Below are 22,105 nucleotides of genomic sequence, written 5' to 3'. Positions count from 1 at the left end.
GGTGGGTAATATTACTGTCTGGGTCTTTTCTCCCTTTGTTTTATGGCAAACATCACCATCTTCTCTCCTATTTTCCACTCCTCATTAAGGAAGACTCCTGATGACTTCCCTGTCACTGCTCAGACATCACCCATTTGTGTGTTTCTGTATTGTTTGTTTTAAGTTGGTCTTGGTGTTTCTCTTCAGCCTACAGTTTTGGCTCCCTCCCTACCTTTTTGCCTGCTTTCTAGTAGGCAACATACATGTGTTTTCAAAGTCTATTATTGTCTGTTGTCATCTGATTTGGCTGAGAGACTGTTACAAGCTTTGAATAATTTATTATGTTTGTAAGTTTTCTCATTCTTTTTGGTAGCACAGATTTAGTAGGAGGAAGTGCTGGATATTCAGGGTACTGTTCCTCTTTGAGTTAGCCAAAAATAAAGATTATTAATATATTAATAATACAATGGAACTTTTCCAGTAAAGTCTATTAAAAATTCTGTGTCTAATCAAAATTATGGATTCTTGAGGTCTATTCAGGGTGATTATTCAGGGCACAAATGCCTTAGTAACACTACAGTGTCATTTTTGTTGACTTTCATTTTTTACCATGGCAAAAAAATATGTTGTGCTTTAACTTGATTAAGTTGTCTCCTTCCTGGATTTCTCTTTTTTATACTTGTGACTATACAAAAATAAACAGGATGATAATCTCTTAGATGTCACATGGCAGAGCAGTAGCTGTGCTGTGAGTGTCTAAGTAATGAATTAACTCAGCCCAGAACAAGAGGTTACTAAATAACCTTTGCCTACTGTAGATGGCAAAGGTTTCTCAGGACTTACAGCCACTTAATGTGAGGCAAAGCCTAAAGAAATTGGTGATGTTTGAATGAAAGTCTCCAAATTCTCATGTCCAGACTATACAATGAGATAGCACAGAAAATTAGATGTGAGGCATCCTCCTTATCATGGGTAGAAGGAATTTTCTCCAACTAAGGATGGCTTCCCTCTTGTCTTTATCTAGTTTAGAAATACTTTATCCAGCTGGAAATGCATGCTAACATTTTTTTGGTATGAGTTGTAGGTAGCTGACACCATTTTTTACACTTTCTTACCTCAAGAGCCGCCTCCTTCAGTTCCCTCGGTCAGATGTGCAGTTACAGGGCTGCCCCTGTTCCCAGCAAAGTCAGTGACCTGCTGTCAATACCAATGGCACAGGCAGGTCCTAAGTGCCAGGAGCAGTTAATATTTAACCTTCTTGTGGACTCTGGCTTGGCTTTTCTGTTCCAACCCACTAGGAGTGCCTGCTCGGGGAAGAAGTTTGGTATCAAAACACCACTGAAAGTCTCCCCTCACTGGAGGATCCGACTCTTTTCCCAATCTCTGTAGAGATGCTGGAGAGACATCCAGAGCTGACAGGCCTTCTGAGTGTGGAAATATCCCAAAATGGCGAGTACTCTAACCTTCACTGTGGAATAAAGGTTTTTAAACCTGTGACTTTTTATAAGGCTGCCTGTGCTATACCTGCATCTGGCTTTTGCAGTGAGGACAGGCTGATGCAGACAAGCTGGAGTTTGATGTATCAGCATGTAAAAAACCATTCAGAGGATGCACATGAGGATGGGCACTGGTAAGATTCAGGCAATCCTCTTTCATGCCTATACCAGGATTTTGTATCTCTATCACTATTAGGATAGAGAGATGTAGGGTAGGAAGTTCCTTTGCCTATCTGCTGCTAGGGTTGCTAAAAATTTCCTAGGGCAACGTGGAGAGGCCCAAGGCTTTTAGTGTTAACCATGCTCAGCACTCAGATGTGAACCATGAAGCACCACGGCAATGACCAGATGTGCTGCCTCTGTCCCTGTCAGCACTAAGCCGCTGTGAAGGGAAGCTGAAGATGTTTGAGGATGCATTTTAACCCAGCTTTGCAGGTTTATTGGTTACTTTTGACAGGGGTGGGGATGAAGGCAAGGTGTAAATTGAGACCAAACTTTCCATTAGGCTAAATCAGCTGTGTTAAGATGGATTTGAATGACAGCAGAAATGGGCAGATCCTGCCAAGAAGATTTTGACACTTGTACCATGCTGCAAATGTGCCAAGCACGTGGCAGAAATATGCAAAAAGTTCATTATAATACAAGTGGTGTCATCTGCTGCCTGGTGCCCTTGCATTGCTGTGTTCCTTAGCTGCCTCATTAGGTGGGGAGTAGGCCTGATTACTGACTTGTTTGTCAAGTGACAAGTCAGGCTAATTAGTTGTGTGGGCAGAGGATTGGTTTCAAGCTCATCAGGAGGGCATCCTCATCCTTTCCTCAATCATATGCATCCTGCAGCGGGGTTTGGCGCAGGAGTTTGTTAGTGGCTTCTTCTTTTCTAGAGCTCATGGACAGAAAATTTGGGCTAAATGGGGCACAGAGAGAATCTTTTTTTAGCCTGTCACACTGGAGCCGTGAATTGCAGCAGCGCAACTGGCACTTTTGCAGGGCGTAAGGAACACTTCCTTGTCACCCTGCAGGGTATGTGGCGGGAGTGGGCGTGCAGTGATAATCGAGTCACCGAGTGAAGTGGCAGGCCTGTGTGGCTGATTTACAAATACCAGTGTTCTTTATTTACACAGACATGTAAACAACAGAAGGTAAACAACACCGCCCAGCTCGGTCTAACAAACAGGCTGCTGCTGTTTCACTTCAGGACCTGAGGTGTTTTAGACATTTCACAGAAACTGTATTGACAGCAAACACAGGAAGGCTACGAGGTTACCTTGACTCTTTCTCCTCTGCACGGGAATCGCATGCACGGTGCGGCAGCGCGGGGGAATGGCACCACCTGAGGCTGCAAAACAAGGGTATGCAAAGAACCCACTCAGAGCTCGCCTTAAGTTCGCGTCTGGCCAGAGTCAGCAGTATTTGTGAGCAGTACCACTGCAACCAGTCTGTCCTCTGACAGCACTTTCCACCCAGAGATCTGAAAGCACTCTGTGAACAGACCGATCAATCTTCGTTGCTTCCTTTGCAAATCATCCCGTTTATAAACAAGGAAATAAAGGGAGGGCCTTCAAAGAGCGGCTTTCCCAGAGCTCAGGTTTTACTGGTCTCGTTTCCCAACCTTGTGCTTTAAGTATAGCACCATTCTTTCTTCACAGAAGTTTATTGCTTCTTGACATTTTAGGGCACGCTTTTGAATTCAAAGAAATGCCCCAAGCACTGGAGGTAGAAGGGCAGTGGACGGTCCCAGTCATGACCAGAAGCTGCTCTGCTCCAAAGCTGCCCCTGCTGAAAGAGGAGCCAGCTACTGTGCGATACATTGCACCCAATCCCAAGCTTTTTCAAGTTTGTCTGAAAACGGAACTAAGGGAAACATTAGCTGCAAAAGAAAAACTATTCAAAACCAACAGTGCTGATGTGCTGTCTTTCAGATTTAACTGCAACAGTAACCCATACACACACTGTGTTTCAGTTAGTTGACATACTTCTAACAGAAATGTTACACTAAATTTGTAAGACAGAAAAATACCTAGTGGAGAAATGAAGAGTTCAGGAAGTTTGCTGCTTTGTGCCAAGGAACAAATTTCCTTAAAGTTTTAGCAGCAAAAGAATGAGCTAGGGCTTGAACAGCATTGAATTCTCAGCTGTAAATTCTGTAAATTCACATTTTGGTTACACACACACTTCCTAAATAAATAAAAAAAAAATTAAAATAATTTCTCCAGATTAACTGGTATTGGATATGGTGTTTGGTTCTGATTTTTTGGCTTGATTTCTTTTTTTCCTTTTTTTTTTTTTTTTTTTTTTTTTTTTTTTTTTTTTTCCTGTTATGGAGTGATAGCCATGGCTTGAACCCAAAACCAGTTTCAGCCTTTCTACCTGTTTTCTAACATGAATTGCAAGTTCGATGGGCTCAGCTTGTATGCTAGATCAAATTCAAGCCTGTGAGAATTGCTGCTAAAAAAGCAGCTGGGAAGTTGTGTTTGAGCACAGTATTTAAATACTCAGCTGCCTTCTCTCATGCACATTATGCAGCAAGAAGTTTAACTTCTATCCTTCCAGATAGAACTACAGCCCTATTTTCAGCTATCATAGGAAAGGAGATGAATCAACACAACCATAAGATACACCATTTACAGCTGCCAGTACAGCAGCAGGTAAGATAAAGACAGAAAAAGAGGACTGTTTTTCTTAAATAGTCATTCCTGCAATCCTTTCAAACCCCCAGGTGAAAAGGAAACCTAAGAAATTCTCCTTAAATAAAAGCTATGTACAAATTGCACACATTGCAAATGGAGCACTGAGATCAGTTACAGAAAATAAGATGTACAGTCTTCACTGATAACATCTCTCTTGCTATAAACAGTGATAAACAGCATATGCTTTCTTCAGATGTCAGAACCCAGCAAGACAGCAATATTATGTACACAGGGCTTGTTTGCCTTCTGCCTCCCACAGCAGAGTCCCTCCAAACTCTGTTTTCACTTCAGAAAGCTGTGCGGTGACGTTCCGGCGCACCGTGCCGCTCCTGCTCGGCAAATCACAAGAGAGCTGTCATTGCTGTCTGGCTTATGGGCTTTAGGCAGTCTCTGGGCGTGGAGTAACCCTCGCCCCCCAGAGCAGTTTGCTGGGGCTTCTGGTAGTCTGTGCTGTAGCTCACGGAGGTCAGAACACCATTAACTTTGGGTTTGTCGTAGTTTATGACACTCTGGGGTGTCTGATAGTCTCCGTTCCTGGTGTCGGTTTTGCACGAGCTGGAGAAGCTGCCAGTGGTAAGGGAATGTATCTGAGATGAGGCGACAGGAACGTTGTAGCCGTTCTCAGGGGAGAAATTATTTTCTCTTGCTATATGCCGCTCTATGATGGGGGTGGCGTACTCGGGCTCTTGGCTGGTCAGGGGCAGAGCATATTCGTGCCTGTTAGCTCTGTGAGGGCAGTGATAGTGATTTTCAAACTCAGAACTCCCCCTTCTTCCTTCCTCTTTGGTGTCCATGGGGCGAAAAGTAGATCCTTTACGTGTTACCGTCCCAGTTCCGATCATGAGAGGCTGCTGATAATCTAAAAGGAAGCATGAAATGCTCAATAAGGCATAGATTGGTTATCTTATGTATATAGTACTTATGCATAGATAGGTATTTTATGTTGAAAAACTACTCTGTGATTGTATCGAAAGTGTGGTTACTGGGCATGTGAGGAAACCTTTTCCCAAGAGCGATCCTGTAACCTCCTTCAGCGAGCAAGAGTTGCAGAAGATGGCAGAAGCTCTTCCACAGAGAAGCTCCAATCTGCCACCTCTTTTTCTACTCCCTCCCTCCCTCCCTTTCCCTACCTACCCTCCCCAAATAAATTAACATGTCTGAAGTATACTTGAAAGCCCTAAAAAAGAGTGAGGTCAACAAAATATTAGCACCAAACTGGACAAAGGACATTGCATGAAGATCCACAAGCAAGAAGTTCTCCAAAATGAGTGTTCCACTTTTGGAATAATTAAAATGCCCAGAGGATTCTTAACGAGCCGGCTTTATTTAAAAGGCATCTCACAGCAGCTGACTGACAAGAAGGATGAAGTTAGGCAAAACGGCAGCCAAGAGAGTCAATGGAAGTGTGAAATGTGCTAAGCCAGCTCAGCACGGCTGCAGGCATGCCAAGGGGGACGAGCTTGGGGGGAGAAGCGGAAATGGTGCTGCTGGAGGGACTGGGCAGTCACCCAGTCAAGGGGGATGGCAGGGATAAAGCTGGCCTAAGGCAAACGGCCTGAGCAGGAGCAAGGAGTGAGATGGAGGAAACATGGCCTCAAGAAGTGCACGTTTGCACCTCCAGCTAAGGTAGGTGCCAGGCTGCCGTGTGAGGAGATCTGTACGAGAATGTTTTCTGAAAAAAACACGCAGTACTATTATGAGGAAAGTGAACGTTCTAACTTTCTCGCTTTGGCGCTGGTGACAATCTCTTACAGATACCAAGGGTGGCCTGAACAGCTCTAGTAAATGACACTGCTAAAGTATCGTGTTTTCAGGCAGGCGTGAAGAAGTTAGCTCGGTTTCTGTTCTGGCATCGCGGTTCATCTGACATGAGCGTCGAATTCGATCCCATATGTCCTGTGAATCTTTTTGGCAGTTTCTGGCTGTGTCCCAAACTTCAGCATGTAGGGTGAAGGTGTTATGATATTTCTCTAAGTAAGTAGTGCAGCGCTCCCCAGCATCACTGCCGCCATCCTCAGAAATCTCTCTCGCTCAGGATGGAGCATCGCGGCTTCCTCCTGGCTGCCTTTGGGAACCAGCAGGCAGCTGGGGGTCTGAAGTGAGGGAATTCCATGTAGCATGATAACCTATATGCAAACTGTGTGCTCCCTGCAATTAAATTATTAAGTGGCACATTTCTAGGTTGCATTCTTATTTCATGGTTTTTTAATTTTAAGGAGTCTGCAGGTGAAATGCTAAGGCTGGGAATATGCCTGAGCCAGGCTGACAGTTCAAACTTCCCACAAACACAGCAGGAGGGGATGGTGGAGAGAGCAAAGATTCCCCAGACATGGCCAGGGTACCGAAAAACCATATTTTGTGAGCAACCTTTATTCATTCTCTTTCCTTAAAGCTGCTTTATAGGTCTCTGCATATTTATATTGAAAGTTTCTATAAAGGATTGAAACTGTCTTTGAAAGATATTGAGAGAAGCACCATATGGAATTGCAGTAACCATCCATTTGTTTTTAAAATGTATTTTTCTGCCAAACACAATGAAGAAATTCTAAGGAATTTCTACGGTCTGGAGGCTAAAAACAGGAAACTAATCTTTCTTCAAGATTGCTGATCACTGATCCCATGAAATGGATGGTCTCACTAGCCTTACCAGACAGACTGGACTAGGCAGGGATAAGATGTGCTAAGAAGATGAATTAAAAAATCATCCCTTTGGGATGCAAATAGTACTGATGCTCTTTCATTGGGATTTGCTCTACCTAAACCTGGAGCCAAGGTAGCACAGGAGGAAGTGCTATGGTCAGCTTACTTCTTCCCTGCCTCCTCTTCAGGAAGCCTCATCTCCCAGATAGTTCAGGAAATCTGCACAGGGATCTGAGCACAACTTCCATCTAGGCATGAAATCCCACCGTAAACCAACTAAGTAATTTTTCTATTTGATCAGCAGCAAGGGGCATAATATTTTGTTCCATTTCCAGAGACACTCGTGTTTAAATAGAAACACAAAAATTAGTCAGCAAAGGGAAGCAATCCTACCCTAGGCACATTCTTGCACTTCATCCATGCCTGAGTGCCTTCCATCATTACCTTCAGCTGCAACTATTTCAGAGTCAGGAAATTTTTCCAACAACTCCACAAAAACAAAATTTCAAAACAGTGGGTCTTTCCCTCCCTAATATATTTAGCTACTTCACTATACATTTGGGATGAACATAAATAAATCTATTCCTGGGCCTCAGTTTGCATAAGAGCTGAAGCTTGTCACATTGCTGGGCCATCCCTCTCCCTGTTACTGGCTGTGCACTCAGAGCAAAAAGGGTGCATCTGAAGGGGAGCAGCTCTTACCTGCCATGTCACTGGTGACCAGATCCAGCTTTTGTGGTGTCTCCTTCTCGTTATTGTAGCTGATGGTAAATTCAGTTGACTGATGTCTGGTAAAGGGTTGCTTGATTTGTTTCCAACAACCTGTGAAAAAGAAATTAAAATAGAAGGCTTATCAACCAGTTAAATGCTTAGAATCAGAAGGCTTACCAGTAAGTTTAATTTTCAGTATACTCATTGCTGTCAATATATTGAAATAGTTGAAAAACATGACTAAAATGGGCTGTTTGTTTAAAAAAAGCCCCCTAAATATGGAGGGTGAAGGAAGAAGTGAATCATCAACTGGGATTTCCAAGTTTATATAAGATTTTTTGGCAAGAAGGGCTCAAACTCTGTAGGTTCCTACAGTGATGCCTTAACAAAGTATATTGATAAAATACCAACTTTAAGTCAGTTATGTTTTGGCATTGAATATGTGGTAAAAATAATACTTAAAATTTCTCCTTTTGCAGTAGATTGTGGCTTCAGTAGATTGTGGCTTTCAGTAGTGTGGCTTCAGATTCATTGGTATCTGAGCACCTGCATTCATCAATTAACTTGTTCTCACAACATCCTTGTAAGACAGAAAAGAAAAAATCCCCAGTGTCAGGGACTTGCTGGAGCCTGCACCAGGAGGTCTGGGGAGAGGTGAGTTTGACTCACAGCTTTGTAAGCCCCAAGCCTGGTTCACAAAGGCTTAGGAGCTTGATTTATGAAGCAGACATACAACAAATTAACTGACTGGGTAAGAGGCTATCTCCAATTTCTTGGGATTTGTCCTCATTAGCAAGTGAGAAAGGATTATGATGTGACCTTGAAAAATCATATTAGCAAATATGATGTTAAGTACAAATTAATTTTCTAATGAGGGCGAGCTGCAGTGGGTAACAGCATTCCTTTCACTGACGTCAGCACCTACTGAGGGATGAAATTTTGGAGCTGAGCTATTGCAAGAGACTTGTCAAGAGACATATGAAGTGCTCAGTGGTTTGGGTTTTTTATGGAAAGCCGAGTTTCAGAAGGATATTCCTCTACAGACCTGGCTGGCCAGGAAAAACATCCCAACTGCCAAGTTGATGGGAACCCCACTCTAGAAAACATTATTGAGCAAGACAAAGAAAATACTTCATCGGGATTTTGTAGTCATCTCCTAAAGCAGTGAGCTCAAGCCACTCCCTCATTCAATACAGGTCACTGTTGTTAGGCTTTATAAATACAGTTTCAGCTAGGGAGGGCAGTGAGAAGAAAATATTAAAGCCATAAAAAATTATTATCCCTTGCTCTCTTAGAGAAAGGCAATCCCCTCTGCTGTGGGGAAAAGAAAAGCAGTAATTTTCTGCAAAATAGGTATTTTGGAAGTGGGAAGGAAAAGGAGGGCACCTGGGAGCACTCTTACATGCTAATTTATACACTCTGTATAATAGATCTTTTGTTAATTGCCTTTCTGTCATAGAAACCAAATTATATTGTTTCTCAGGGCACTGTGCTAGGATGACACAAGTGGGACTATCATTTGCTGTTTCCCTTGTATGAAGAGGTGAATTTGAATGAGGAAATGTGGATGCTATTTCACAAGCATTAAATGCTTAGTTGCATAAACCCCTTCCTGCTGGCCCAGTGGCCAGGACAGGACAAAGTGCAGGATTCTCCACTAACCTGATTTCTGAGTACTGGATAATCCATAGGAAAGTCCTTTGGCTTCTCGCCTGCGAGGAGAGGAAAGGGTTTATGAACATCAGTACTTACAGCATTTCACCTTCATGCCTTAGCTCCAGCAGAGCCTTTTTATTTAGTTGCTGAGGACAAGGCTTCACTTCAAGTTCCTGGAGGCTGTTGTTTACTGGAACATCAGGCATGCAAACCAGCACTTTGACATTTTCTTTTTCTCCATCTATGCACAAGTTATGAGTGCTGGTGTTCAAATTTCCAGGGCTGGCACTCATCAGTTTGATGTGTCTATGTCTAGATGTGTCACTCTGGGCTGTGTTTGGGTCTGCTCTTCTGAATTCCTTGGCTACTTTATAGATTTACTGGGAATCCAGGGCAGAGCTGAGTGTCACTGGTGACAAAGCAGCATCACCAGAGTATTGCTTACACTTCCAAATCCCTGTCTGCTGACAGAAGCATTTCCTTGTTCAACATGCAAGTGCAGGTTCATAGGAATGGCCATCTAGCAGGAAGCACAGCTGGCAGTGATTCTTCCAGTCCTCAGTCTTGTGAGATGAAATAGCTTAAGTCTTAGCTGCTTACACCAGTGCATGTGCGTGATTCCACAGAGCTGAACTCTGCTTCCAGCCTGCTAGGTTAAGTGCTCTAACTTAAGGGACTGGGAAGCAGAAACACAACAGAAGGGAAATAAAGAAAATTATCCAGATAGATAGCTCAAATCTTCCTTCCCTTCACTGAATTTTTATTTGGCTTTGGTGTGGCAATTATCCTGTCTTTGACTGCTTTACACCTCAATGCTTGTGGGTATACGTAGGGTGAACAGTTGGTTATGCACAGTTCTGACCTGCTTTACCTTCATTTTTCTCTGACTAGGGGAGGCATACAGTAAGAAATACAATTTACAGAGACAACTGAGTTCTACTTAGAAGAAAGACTGACAAACAGGATCAATTCCCAGCTCCCTGGTAAGGAGGCTCTGGAAAGAGGGAAGAGTTGGACATGCTATCTAGGTACCCACAAATGCCTCCTTTGACAAAAATCATTATCTTACTTGCGTAGGGCTGCGCAGATACAAATTCCAGAGAACAAGAACAGAAACAGCACGATGAAGACGGGGACAATTATAGCTGTAAGCTTTAAACCTGTATGAGAAAAAAGAAGGGATAAAAGTTTAAAAGGTAAATTACTCTAAAGTTGGCAATTTTTACTACAGCAAAAGGTAGGTAATGCTGCAGGAATGCTTCTTGAAGAGAGCATGAAAATGTATAACTGTAAAACTAAAAGACAATCCTCAGCCATGGTAGCATGCCATGTAGCTGTGTGGAACAATGTTGAAACAAAGTAGTTGAATATACTTTCTCAAGGGCTACGCTTGACTTGGCATCTATATGCATCCTTACAAAGAGCAGTTCTTTCTTATTACACACTAGATGACTTTTAAAAAGCCACTCATACACACTCTGTTTGCAGTTGCTTATAAATCTGCCAAAGGAGACTGCAATTTTACATGCCAAGTAGCTGGCTCATGCTGAACTGGCTGAAACATTTCAGTCAAAATGGTTCAAAGATTCCATGAGGAAACCTAGGGAAAAACCTGTTTAGCCACTGTTAAATCCTAACACAACATGCTTTAGAGCAGGGATTTGAAAATTAGCAGTGGAGTGGCTCTTGTGTCAGGAGCGTGCCATTCCCTGTTTCTACAGACACTTCCCAGCTGTGAGAATAAGGCAGTAGAAGTGTCCACAGCGTATTTACAATTTAGCAGATGAAATCTCAGTAGATTTCATTTTCAGTGAATGTGGATATGGTTTAATCATACTGCTGCACAGATGAACTGAGCTTGCTTGCTCTTGGCAAGCAGTTTCATAGGGTTTTTTTTTTTCACTGATTTCTTCTTACAACTAGTTTTTTCACAGAGGTATTTCTACAACTCTCAGCTACCTAATGGGTAGTAGCATTTGGTACAGTGGGTCTGGCAATTTCTGCCTGGCTAGGAGCCCACCAAACAGTCAGTATAAGCACCAAATTTTGTTTGCTTTTTAAAGTCTAAGAAGTTAGCTCTACAACATTAAAGGATGAAGGCTGCAAATTCAGGGAGAATCACACAAATTAAGCATGTCTGAGCCCCCATAAATACAGGCATTATGGAAAAGTGTTTAATTACACAATCAGGCACAACTGTATGCTGCTTTCAGCTGGAAACTTGCTCTGGAAGGAGTCATGGTTGTGTGGAGAGAAGATAACACTTTAGTGAGACAACTGCTTCACATGCTAAAAAATTCTAAAATACAGGATGAGTGAGGAAGAACTCTCCCAAAAATTGCTACTGAGTGCTCACTGTATTCCCTTGAGCCACCCACCAAGCATGGCAAATCAACCAATATGACAGGGAAACCAAAGCCCAATGTTTAACACATCAAGGAAAATTAAGGCTTTCAATCTCTTTCTGTGCTTTAAGACAAAAAGAACCTATTGCTCCTCCCTCTTCTCTCTGTCATTATTAAAGTCTGAAGAGAAAATAAAAGTTTTGATTTGTGAGAAAGTTTAAAGTTCACTCAGACTGGGCTGAAGACATGATGCATCCTAGAGAAAATGCAGTGCTAGGTAGTGTTACCCAAGCTAGTTTCTTCGGAGGGGATGGGCTCTGTAACAGTCCTGTCTTCTTTTCCAAGGGAGGTTTCTGTGCTCTGACTCGGTTTCTGCCACATGGAATGCGTGAACGAACTGTTGGCTGCAAGAGAGAAGGGGGCATCAGTGGCACTGGGCAGCACAGGGGGCTTTAGAGGCACCATGCACTGCGTGCCCATACCTGGCATTATCCGACAGCCCATCAGCTCCAGCTTCAGTGCTATTCTTTGGTTCCAGGTCTGAGGGACAATCCGCACGTAACGGGCCACGATCGGAGGGATGAAGTTATTGCGCACTACGTCACCGGAGTTGGAGTTGCCTTGGAACACCTGCAACGAAAGGTGCACACGTTGTCTGCCCTGCTTTAAAACTCTCTTTCTTCAACGTGTTCCTGACATCCGACTTCAAAGATTTTCATCCTAAGACTAACACACTGATAACCTGGGATTCAGCCACAAGATTTTAGGAATTGAGAGTTCTGGAAAGAAATAATCTTTTTAGTTGTGCCAGATGATCACATTTTTCTGTTAGCTCAGAGGAGAAAGATTATCACCATTTCAATACTGTGTAATTCCCAGTTAATGTATGCTGATATAATGCTATAATTTTTTTATTTAAGAGCATTGCAGCACCCTTTCTTGGAAATAGTGAATAGAAACATAAAAAGGAAAACTTGAAGTGAACCATTTCTAGACATTTTAGTAAAATGGTCAGTTTTCTATATCAAGCTTGAAGATGACTATTAACTACATAGTTGTTACTGCATTTATATATTATTACCCAGAATCAGCTCAGCCCCTTGTGCAGAACAATCATCCTTGCAATATTAGTTCTTGGAGATGCTTCAGCCTGACCTAGGAAAACTTAAAACCCTGATGAGACAGAGAAGTGAGCTCAGCATGTCTTAGATAAAATGCCAGGCCATATAGGGTTCTGATGGGACAGGTTCTGTTATGCACCTTAGCTGAAACTAAGATTGTATGTGATACTTTCAAAGGATATTTGTATATAACAAGTTACTGTGGGAAACTGCAAGCCTGCATATTTTAAATAGCTAAACCTTTCCAGTTCACCCACTACTAGGCTGATTTGTCACTCTTTGGGCCAGCATCCCCTCAGTTTAACATTTTAAAAAATATTAACACCATTAATGTCGGAAATTCCTTGCCACGCAAGCTAAGAAAAGCAGGGCTAGCAGGAAAACTCTCTTCAGCTCTGCCAAGTTTTCAAAAACTGCCATCAGCCCTGAGGACGGCAGAGCCTTCTCCTGAGGCAAGCTGAGATCCCTCAGGAATGATGAGTGGAGGTCTGACTTTGAACACTGCGGGGACAGGGAGGAAGGCTTTTGGGATTTCTTTTGTTTGAAAGAAAACACAAAGTTTTCAGGGGAAAATGTTTTCAGACAAACTCCATCAGCAGCTCTGCCCTTCACCTGAGGGGTTGTTTCATTTGGCGGGGGGAGGTGAACTGACCATCCAAATGCTTTTGGAGCTGACCCTCAGCTTTGCTGGTGCCATACCAACAACAGCATCCCTGGCATGGGCAAACACTGAGCTGAGCTAAGGACTTGTCCCAACAGCTGCTGTACAGCTCCAATTACAGCACTTTTTTTAAAAAAGGGTGCAGACATACACATGCCTCCCTGTGTGTGTCCCACAGCTTCACCAATCCCTGGATAACTCCCTTGTTTTGACAAGCTCACTATCTACTCCATAGCCATAAATTACACAGGTGAAGACAGCCCAAGTCTAGACAAGTTTGAAACTCCTAATCATTCTTGACAGTGAAAGCCTGCCCTTCAATGTCAAGACAGCATAGGCATTATTGTTTTGTGTTTTCCTACCCTTCCCACTTTCCCTTACCTTTTCTTCATTGCTCAGAATCCCTTTGTAAGTTCTCCATTTTGAGTTGTTATTTTTATAGTTCATTGTAAATGTCTTCACATAAAAGTTGAAATTCATGGATCCAGAACCAGTGGTCTTAATCCCTTTTAAGAAAATGCAAGAAATATTTTCATTTGCTATGTGCCTGTTTTAAGGGAACATTTCCAAATGCAAACACAGAAGCCAAAACAATTTGGAAAACTTGGTCTTCAAGTAACGTGTTAGTTTATTTTTCAAACTGTGTTGAAATTGAGTTTAAAATTTGGGTGAAGAATAGAAATCTGTTTTAAATTGTGAACTTAGACCAATGGATATTTTTAACAGAGTACAAAAGGCTCAGGGAGCTGGGGCAGTTCAGCCTTGAGGAGAGATGACTGACGAGACCTCATCAATGACCATCAATACCTGAAAGGAGGGAGGGTGCCAAGAGGATGGAGCCAGGCTCTGCTCAGTGGTGCCAAGCAACAGGACAAGAGGTCATGGGCAGAATCTGGGAATGGGCAGAATGGAAAGGTCCACCTGAACACGAGGAAGAACTTCTTTACTGTGCGGGTGGCCAAGCACTGGAACAGGCTGCCCAAAGTGGTTGTGGAGGCTCTCTCACTGGAGATATCCAAGAACTACCTGGACGCAGTCCTGGGCTGTGTGCTCTAGGATTGCCCTGCTTGAGGCTGGACCATATGACCCACTGTGGTGCCTTCCAGTTTTACTCATTCTGTGATTCTGTGACTCCAAAATGAATAGTGCTTTTTGATATTATCGTCTGTATCGGCCATCTTTACATCTTTAGCAGCAACTGTAATTTACATTTTTGCAACTAAACCAGGAGATGGAAACAGGAATATCTTTCACCTAGGCCTTGTTTCAAAGGCTGTGACTTTCACATTTCTTACTGATTCCAGGTCATCTACCTAGACTCTACTGCTCCCTGTGTATTTTGTTATGTCAGCATCTTTACTGATCAGATATGCACAGTTGAGTTCAATCCTATATCCTCATAGGAAGACAAGTCTTGTAAACAGTTTCTTGTTTTAAACAGGAAAATAATATTCCTGAGCGCAGGACATTTCATTACATTTAACAAAAGAAGCATTGCATCAGTGCACTATCAGCTCTTCAGCTGCATTCAGTTTCCTCTCCAGCTGAAAGAGTCTAAAAACCAGAGAGCGACGTACCCGTTATTCTCTTCTTCTCTCCCAGGTCTATCTCCAGCCATTCGCGGGTGCTGCTGTGGTTAGAGGCCCAAGACCATCCCGGGACTTGTAGCCAAGCCTTGTCTGGGGACCACAGGAGTAGTTGCCCAAACTCATTGGTCTCCTCCCAGTAGGAAGATGCAGTAACCTGGCTCTTGGAGAGGAATCCCTCTTCCAGACTGAGAGATTTGTTGCAACCTAGGAGTCCCCACACAGACAGGCAGAAGGAGTTATTTTGCATTTTCACAGGATATTTTTATATTAGGCTAGCAACATTTGAAGACCACCCACAACAGCAAAGTCAGACATTGCTGAATCTAGTGCTAGCCTGATGCTCTCCATTAGCTGTGGTGTTTACCAGTCAATTTGTAGTGTATGATCCAGTACCAGAGTGCTGCAGTCCCAATCCTTTACCAGTCTAACTCCCACATACATGACACCTTCTGACTACATCTGCTATTTTTGCCATTTAGTTTTTTAATCTCTGCACTTTTGTCTCATTCCTGTGAAGACATTTTTTATTTTTAAATTTTTCCTTCTGAAACATAATATTTATGTTTTGAGATTGGCATTAACTAATTCTGCTGTACAAAACATATCACAGATGAAGGCACTGTACTGAGAGGAATACTTTACTGTAAATATTTCATGATTCCCACCTGCAATTAGGGCTAGGAAAGTTACTCATTAGAGAAGCTCCTTGATACTGCTGCCAAGATGTGATATCATGAAGATCATATCTGCGGGTAAGCACTACAAACTCCACCAAAGAACCCACAAAGTCTCTGCACATCAAGGTTCTTCAGAGAAAACAGGCCAGTGGAATATGGTTCAATGAAGTTAAAAATAATTCCTTGGCAGAGTCAAAGGCCTATACATGCTCTACAGTTTTCAGTAGAATAGTAAATTATTTTATCTCAAATGAGTGAAATATAATTCAAATGAACGAATGCGAACTTTCCCCCCTCTTTGCTGTGTTTTATGGAAATTAATGGCTTGACAGATTAAAAGAGGGTTTTGCATCGTGGAAAGCCATAAACAAAAATGCCTTCTGTATCAGTGCAATATAAATACATTTTCACTTCTCCTATGTTTTCTTTCTCTGCTTGTATGATGAAGATGGAAATTACAAATGTCTGAAGAAAAACTGCTTTCATTTTCTGTGGCCTAAAGTACATAAAAATGGGATTATCTGATTGTCATTTTTCATATGCTGGCACCAGAAATGTAACAGCAGAATACTATTTCTGTTTCTCATCTATGTGCGTATGACCGCACATATTCTGTGGGGTTTTTTTCTAGCTCATTTCAGATCCCTTCAATTTTTTTATTCACTTGCCAATTTTAAAAAACTGTTATCCTAAAATATCCTTCCTAGACACAGCCTGACATTCTCCTGATTATTTTTTAAAACTTTTACAGAAAATATTTAAATAGCTAAAAACAAAACAATTTTTCTTACCATTGGAAGTAAACGTAAATCGCTTATCTGACAGAGAACCACTGTAAGAAAAGAAAAAGGTAATTCAGCCTCTCATGAGGTGGTCACAGGAGTGCTGAGGTAGAGCTGCAGAATCACTGTTTATCCAGTAAAATATCTCTGGCCAGACAGCCACTTTCTCTGCCAGCTGGATACTGACCCCCTTAAGAGCACTCAAGTGCGTCTCTCACTGTGACTTTGTTCAGGTAATTTTTAAATGGTTTTGAGCATTTTTTAAAGCTTTAGAGTGATTTCCCATTGCATCACCCTGTTACTCTGGCTGCTTGTGAAAGAGTTACACTTGATGGAGACTAAACCACACCAGCTCTGGCCATTCCTGCTTGGGCTACAGGTGTGTCATAGGATGAAAGTGGGATGAAAACTCCTTATTTTAATCTGGGTGGAAACTAGCTCTGTTATAACCATGGCCAGCATCTCCCATCAGGAATGGTTCTTTATGCTCCATTAACCACATCTATGGATCCCTTTTCCTTCCTCCTTTTGACATGGACTGTTTTGCTTCAGGGGAAAAGCCATTTCTTGGGCCACTCCACACAGCCCTGCACAATGCAGTACAAGATAAAATCACCACTCTAAGGGAAAGCTGAGTTTTCCTTGGCCTCTCAGGGAGTTGCTTTCTAATTGCCAAAGAGATGCCCCTGAGGTTTCATTCCAGAAGCAATGACTCCAACTGGCTGCATTATAAAAAGAAAAGCCAGGGTTTTAATATGAAATTAGTTTGGATTTCTTGAAAATCTGCCCCCTCCGCTGTCACTTCAATTAGCTGCATGCATCACTGGTCCCTTTTGAAAAGCCTTGGCTAGCGTGACTAAGCAGTAAAACAACTTCTGCACTAAGCATGGAGACAGTTCCCTTTTAGGCTGCCCTTTCTTTGGTTTTGGCCAGGAAAACTTCCCCCAAGCTACTGTCTGCAGCCTTACCAGGGTGTTATATATTTTCCAGAGGTATATGTTTTGAACGCACTGCAAATGGGGAATAAGGAAGTAGTCCCATGTCAAGGTCAATAAAAACACTGCCTTTTTTTGTCACCGAGGGAAAACTAATGACTACAGGCAAAAGAAGCCCTTCAGAGCTCTAGGTGGGAGCTGATTTATTTGGGCATGTAGGCAGCTGAGTAGCTAGAAGGGGAAACACAAGCCCTCCCTCCCACATCTTCCCCACAGGCAGTCCTTAGGGACAATCAGATGCACTCTGCTCACTTCAAACCAGTTCACATCACAGCCAAAACAGTTGTTGATTTTTTAGTGAATGCAAAGCAATTCATTTCAAGAGAAAAGAAGAAAATAAATACCTAGGTAATCAGTAAAACCTACCCAAAACAGCATCACAGTGCTCCTTGAATACTTATAATGAAAAAAGTCAACCAGAACCCTTTCAAATAGAGGACTGCAAATTTAGCAAATAGAGGAGGTTAGCATTTCTAAGGTCCACAAAGCTATGAAATCAAGCTGATAAATTTCTACTGTAATTCACTAAAGAGAACAAGCCAATTCAGTAAGTGGTAATTCATCAAGCACACAGTCTCCTGCATTTTCAAAGGCAAACGATTCCACATGTGCAGACGTATAGTCACAGGCCAGGCCATGTTACAGCACCCTCCCTGTGTATTTGCACTGGGCTATCAGAACTGCCCAATAAATCCAGCCACTCGGGCTTCATTACAGCATCTGGGGGTGCAGGTCTGCACATGGGTCATGGGAAGTGAAAACCTCACACATGCTGGAGCCTAACAAACACACTGAGAGATGGAGTGGGGAGGCCAAGGTCAGCCCTTGCAGGGTGCTGGGTGAGCGAGACATAACTCCATGTTAACAACACAACACTAAACAGCTCGATGCACTCCAGCAGCAGCTTTTGATGAGGTCAATTTCGGCTGAAGTCCCTAAATAATTTAAACCCTTAATACTGAAATCCACTATAAATGAGATTTTAAAAGCTTGAGCAAGCTCTTATTTAAGGGCATCCAAAAAGCTCTTAAGGCACTGCTGCTCAAGCACCAATTTTTTCTTGCTGGCACTGGCTCATCTGCAGGATTTTCTTTCAGTGTGTAGGTACTGCAGAACAGGGAAGCCATGCAGCTCTGTAGATACCTCTTATAAAAGATTTTTTAAAGTACAAAATGCATTGGTCCATTTTCTTAATAAACAGGCCTACTGTTTCTAGGAGCCCTTTTTCATGTTTTGAAACAACAGCATTTCTCAACATCCTCCAATTTCCCTCTCCTGGGCTCACACCAACAGCTCATCTCTTCTAGAGACTGTCCCAGCTGCCAGGTGTGGCAGAAACATCCTAGGAAGCTCTGTGCTGACACTCCCATTTCTCAAACTCTGTGCCCTCTAGTTTGTAGGCAGTGAGCCTGTGGCTTCCTGCAGAAAGCTACTGTTGTCTCCTCGGGGCAATTCTGTCCCTTGGAGATGTGCATCGTGCTGGAGGAGTGCCTCTGTCTGCCCGGAGAGGCAGGAGAGCTACAGGGGCTCTGCTCCTCCTTATGGTGCTTGCTCAGGGGCCTCACATTAAATGGGATAAAGCTCCCAGCATATGCACACTTGCAGAATTACACACTTCATTCTTTACCCACTTGCTCTTGTACTGGGAAAAAAAAAATACAAATGGGAATCACAACTGCCTTTCATTATAAAATTTTATGTGCTACTGTCCAAATTGCTGCACTGGGATTATCAAGGGTCACAAGCATATGAATGTATGTGAACAGTTCTGTAGCATCTTTATATAAGGTACAAAATATTTAATTTAGGGTTTCACTAAGCCGGCACGTGTGATGGAAAGAATTTGCATTATTTGTTTTATGGAGGGGCTTGGTGCCTGACCAGAGCTTTCAGTCCTGCTTTGCTTGAGACAACTTTACATTCATTTTCTTTGGCAACTAATAGAAAATATTCAGGCTGTACAGTTCTTTGGCTATGATCTACATACTACCCAGCTTTGTATACTCCAGTGCCATTGTATATAAAGCATTTCAGTCTCTGCTGAAGTTTAAGCACAGCAACAAAGCACATGAATGCCTTTTTTTTAATGAATGAAACCATTATTGTAAAATTGTCAGGATGGTGTGAGAAATCAGGAAAATAGTATAAAAATTACATATTGCTTTAGCTCTCATAGGTTATGGAATGGAAATTTCCCTTCTTAAGAAAGAAAAAAAAAAGGCCTCATGTAAAATCCAGATAACATTTGAAAATTAAAAACTATAAACCAACAGGAATGACAGAAGCAGTTGCTGGAAGGTCTTACTGTGCTGGATAGAGATTAGAGGATTTATTTCTACTTCAACAGCAGTACAATTAAAAGTCAGAAGATAAGCAGTAAATATAACACCCTTACTATAAATATTCTAAAAGAGAAAAACTCTGAACATGTCAAAAGTACAGTGTTTAAGAAGTTGTTCATTAAATCCCCTATGGCTCAATGGCACTTTTTACCTACTCATTTTTCCTAGCCTTTTTTAAACTTCAACATGAACTTATCATGATTTATTAGCACATCGACTAAAGCTGTTTGTTACAGAACATCATACTCTCATGTATCTGCTAACAAAGTAATTTGTAAATATGTTTTGAAAGGAACAGAAAGGAAAAAAAAAAAAAAAAAGAAAATACCACTCTACGTGGTATAGAGCCACTGAAAACCTGGAACCTCTTCCCATCTCCATTGACAACACCATTTTAATAAAGCCCTAGAAACACTCCTAACATCTTTTTGTCCCCAAAACGGTGTCCCCACCTGCTTGTGCAGGTGGTGGCAGTGCCCTGTGCCCAGCCGTGGTACTCACTCGAGGGAGGGGACGCCGTTGGCGACGACGCCCTGGTAGCGGCTGATGCCCTTGTGCTGCGTGACGCTGATCTGCCCGCCCAGCTCGTCCGCCACCACGCCGGCGTGGATCGCAGATTTGCACAGCAGAGACGTCTGAAAGGCAGGAGCCAAGGCTCAGGAAATCGATCTGACAAACTGCTAATGCCTTCCCTGCCAAGCTACAACTATACAGGTGTTACAGTTCATAAAATCCAGCAAAGGCTCGAGAGAAATAAGAGGCAGGGGAGGGAGAAAGAGGAGTAATCTTTGTAAAATATACGTCTCCCAAAGTGATTTTTCTTTTCAAAAACAAATGATCTGCTTTGGAGAAGGTGCTGCAAGATTGTCACTCCTCAGGGAAAAAAAAGTCAAAGGCAAGGCAAATACTTCCTTGGGAAGATAAATCAACAATTCCTTGGTGTTCTTGCCTGAAGACAGACCTATCTATTACTGCACTTTAGGATTTGAATTATGGTGTACATTAGGGGTTTGGCTATGTGTTGAGTAGCTGCTTCTGAGTTTTAAGTGCAGCCCATTGCCCATTATCTCAGGTGGGATAGTGCTGAAAAATACAGGCAGGACAACTCATGTGCCAACTAGGTGGTAATAACAAGGCTAGGGCAAAGCAGGAAAGGGACAGAGAAAGGCAGAAAGGAGACTTTCCTAGAAGCTGCAGGCAGGTTCGTACTGGCCCAATTTGGGCTGTGCTACTGGACAAGCTGGGGTGCTGAGCTGTCCCCTCCAGGGAGGGGTGGGGAGAGTGGAGGCACAAATGCAGCACATCTCCAGGGGAGCCCTGCAGTTTCTTCCCATCACAAAATCCTCCTTAATGGTGGAGGGAATATTTCTTTTGCAAATTCCTCAGTGCAGATAAAATCTGCATGAGGTCATGCCATGTGCTGCTTTTCTGCCCTAATCATTGGAACCAAGGGCAGAAAAACTCCAGCTAATGAGAATGTAATGTGGCATTTCTTTGTTTCTTCAGCTCTGCCACTTTTCAGGCTGGAGCCAGCACGCTTGAATAACTGGATGAACAGGTTAAACGTGAGTGCTGACTTTTTGGAAACTCAGTGACTGTGATAGGGTTGGATTTTTCTTCAGTGGTATGATTAGGCTTACTCCTCTGTGAGAGAGGTAAAGATTTCACAGACATGACAAGAGAAGAGTCCAGGGAGAGGGGCACAGAGAGGGCAGGGCTCTGAGTCATATGAACTGTGGATAAATGCAACCACTTCAACTTTTTCAGTTTGAAGAACAAGAAGTTAAAACAACCCAGGAGGTCGGTAGTTACCAGTGGGATGTGGTTAGGCAGTGTTTAATATTTATTTCATCTCAGAGCATATGCTAGGAATAGTGCAGGCATAACCTTAGAGAAAGCCCACGTGTTACTGAAATGTATATTTTTCACATGTGGACACCAAACAAGTAAAAGCTAAAATCATAGAAATATTTTGTCCATGCACGAGCGCTGCCTCAGAAGGACAAACACTAGGCAGGCCTTTTCCAGAAAGCCAAAACCCACAAGTCAGTAGGTATATTTGACAGTCAGTGGACTTTGTTCTCACACAATTGATTTGTTTGTTTGAAAAGCGTCTCTGTGTGCTTATATACTGATAACTTACTTATATACTGATAATAAAAGGTATAGCAAAGCAGCCCAGAAGAATTACTAACAAAAATCAAGCAGCAAAAGTTGAAACCAGGTTGTTCTATTCTTGTTTCTTTTGTCTTTATAAATTTGCCCCAATTATCCTGTGTACTTACATCTCTGTATCCTTCTCCAATATTCCCGGAAATGTCACCCGCTATGTCTCTGCAGCCAGCAGGACAGTATCTGCTGTAGTGAGAGAAGAAAGGCTTGTTTAAGGCATGAACTGTAGTGACAATACACACAAACAAGCTC

General features: G+C 42.5%; 1 protein-coding gene across 1 annotated transcript in view; it reads right to left on the bottom strand.

Moving 5' to 3' along the window:
* Positions 1-2,559: 2,559 nt before the first annotated feature.
* DCBLD1 (discoidin, CUB and LCCL domain containing 1) overlaps positions 2,560-22,105 on the bottom strand; it is a 45,950-nt gene continuing 26,404 nt past the window's right edge. Inside the window, exons 5-15 of the mRNA XM_041478203.1 lie at positions 21,967-22,039; positions 20,183-20,316; positions 16,354-16,394; positions 14,874-15,089; positions 13,678-13,802; positions 11,997-12,144; positions 11,802-11,918; positions 10,239-10,329; positions 9,176-9,225; positions 7,505-7,624; positions 2,560-5,021 (exon numbers count right to left, since the gene is read on the bottom strand). Of these exons, the coding sequence (XP_041334137.1) occupies positions 4,504-5,021; positions 7,505-7,624; positions 9,176-9,225; positions 10,239-10,329; positions 11,802-11,918; positions 11,997-12,144; positions 13,678-13,802; positions 14,874-15,089; positions 16,354-16,394; positions 20,183-20,316; positions 21,967-22,039 (1,633 nt within the window). The 3' untranslated portion in view covers positions 2,560-4,503. The remainder of the gene's footprint in view (positions 5,022-7,504; positions 7,625-9,175; positions 9,226-10,238; positions 10,330-11,801; positions 11,919-11,996; positions 12,145-13,677; positions 13,803-14,873; positions 15,090-16,353; positions 16,395-20,182; positions 20,317-21,966; positions 22,040-22,105) is intronic.

This window comes from Pyrgilauda ruficollis, unplaced genomic scaffold, assembly GCF_017590135.1.
Source record: "Pyrgilauda ruficollis isolate IOZ18807 unplaced genomic scaffold, ASM1759013v1 scaffold43, whole genome shotgun sequence".
In the NCBI taxonomy this organism is placed as follows: Eukaryota; Metazoa; Chordata; class Aves; order Passeriformes; family Passeridae; genus Pyrgilauda; species Pyrgilauda ruficollis.
This window is presented reverse-complemented; position numbering and strand designations above follow the sequence as displayed.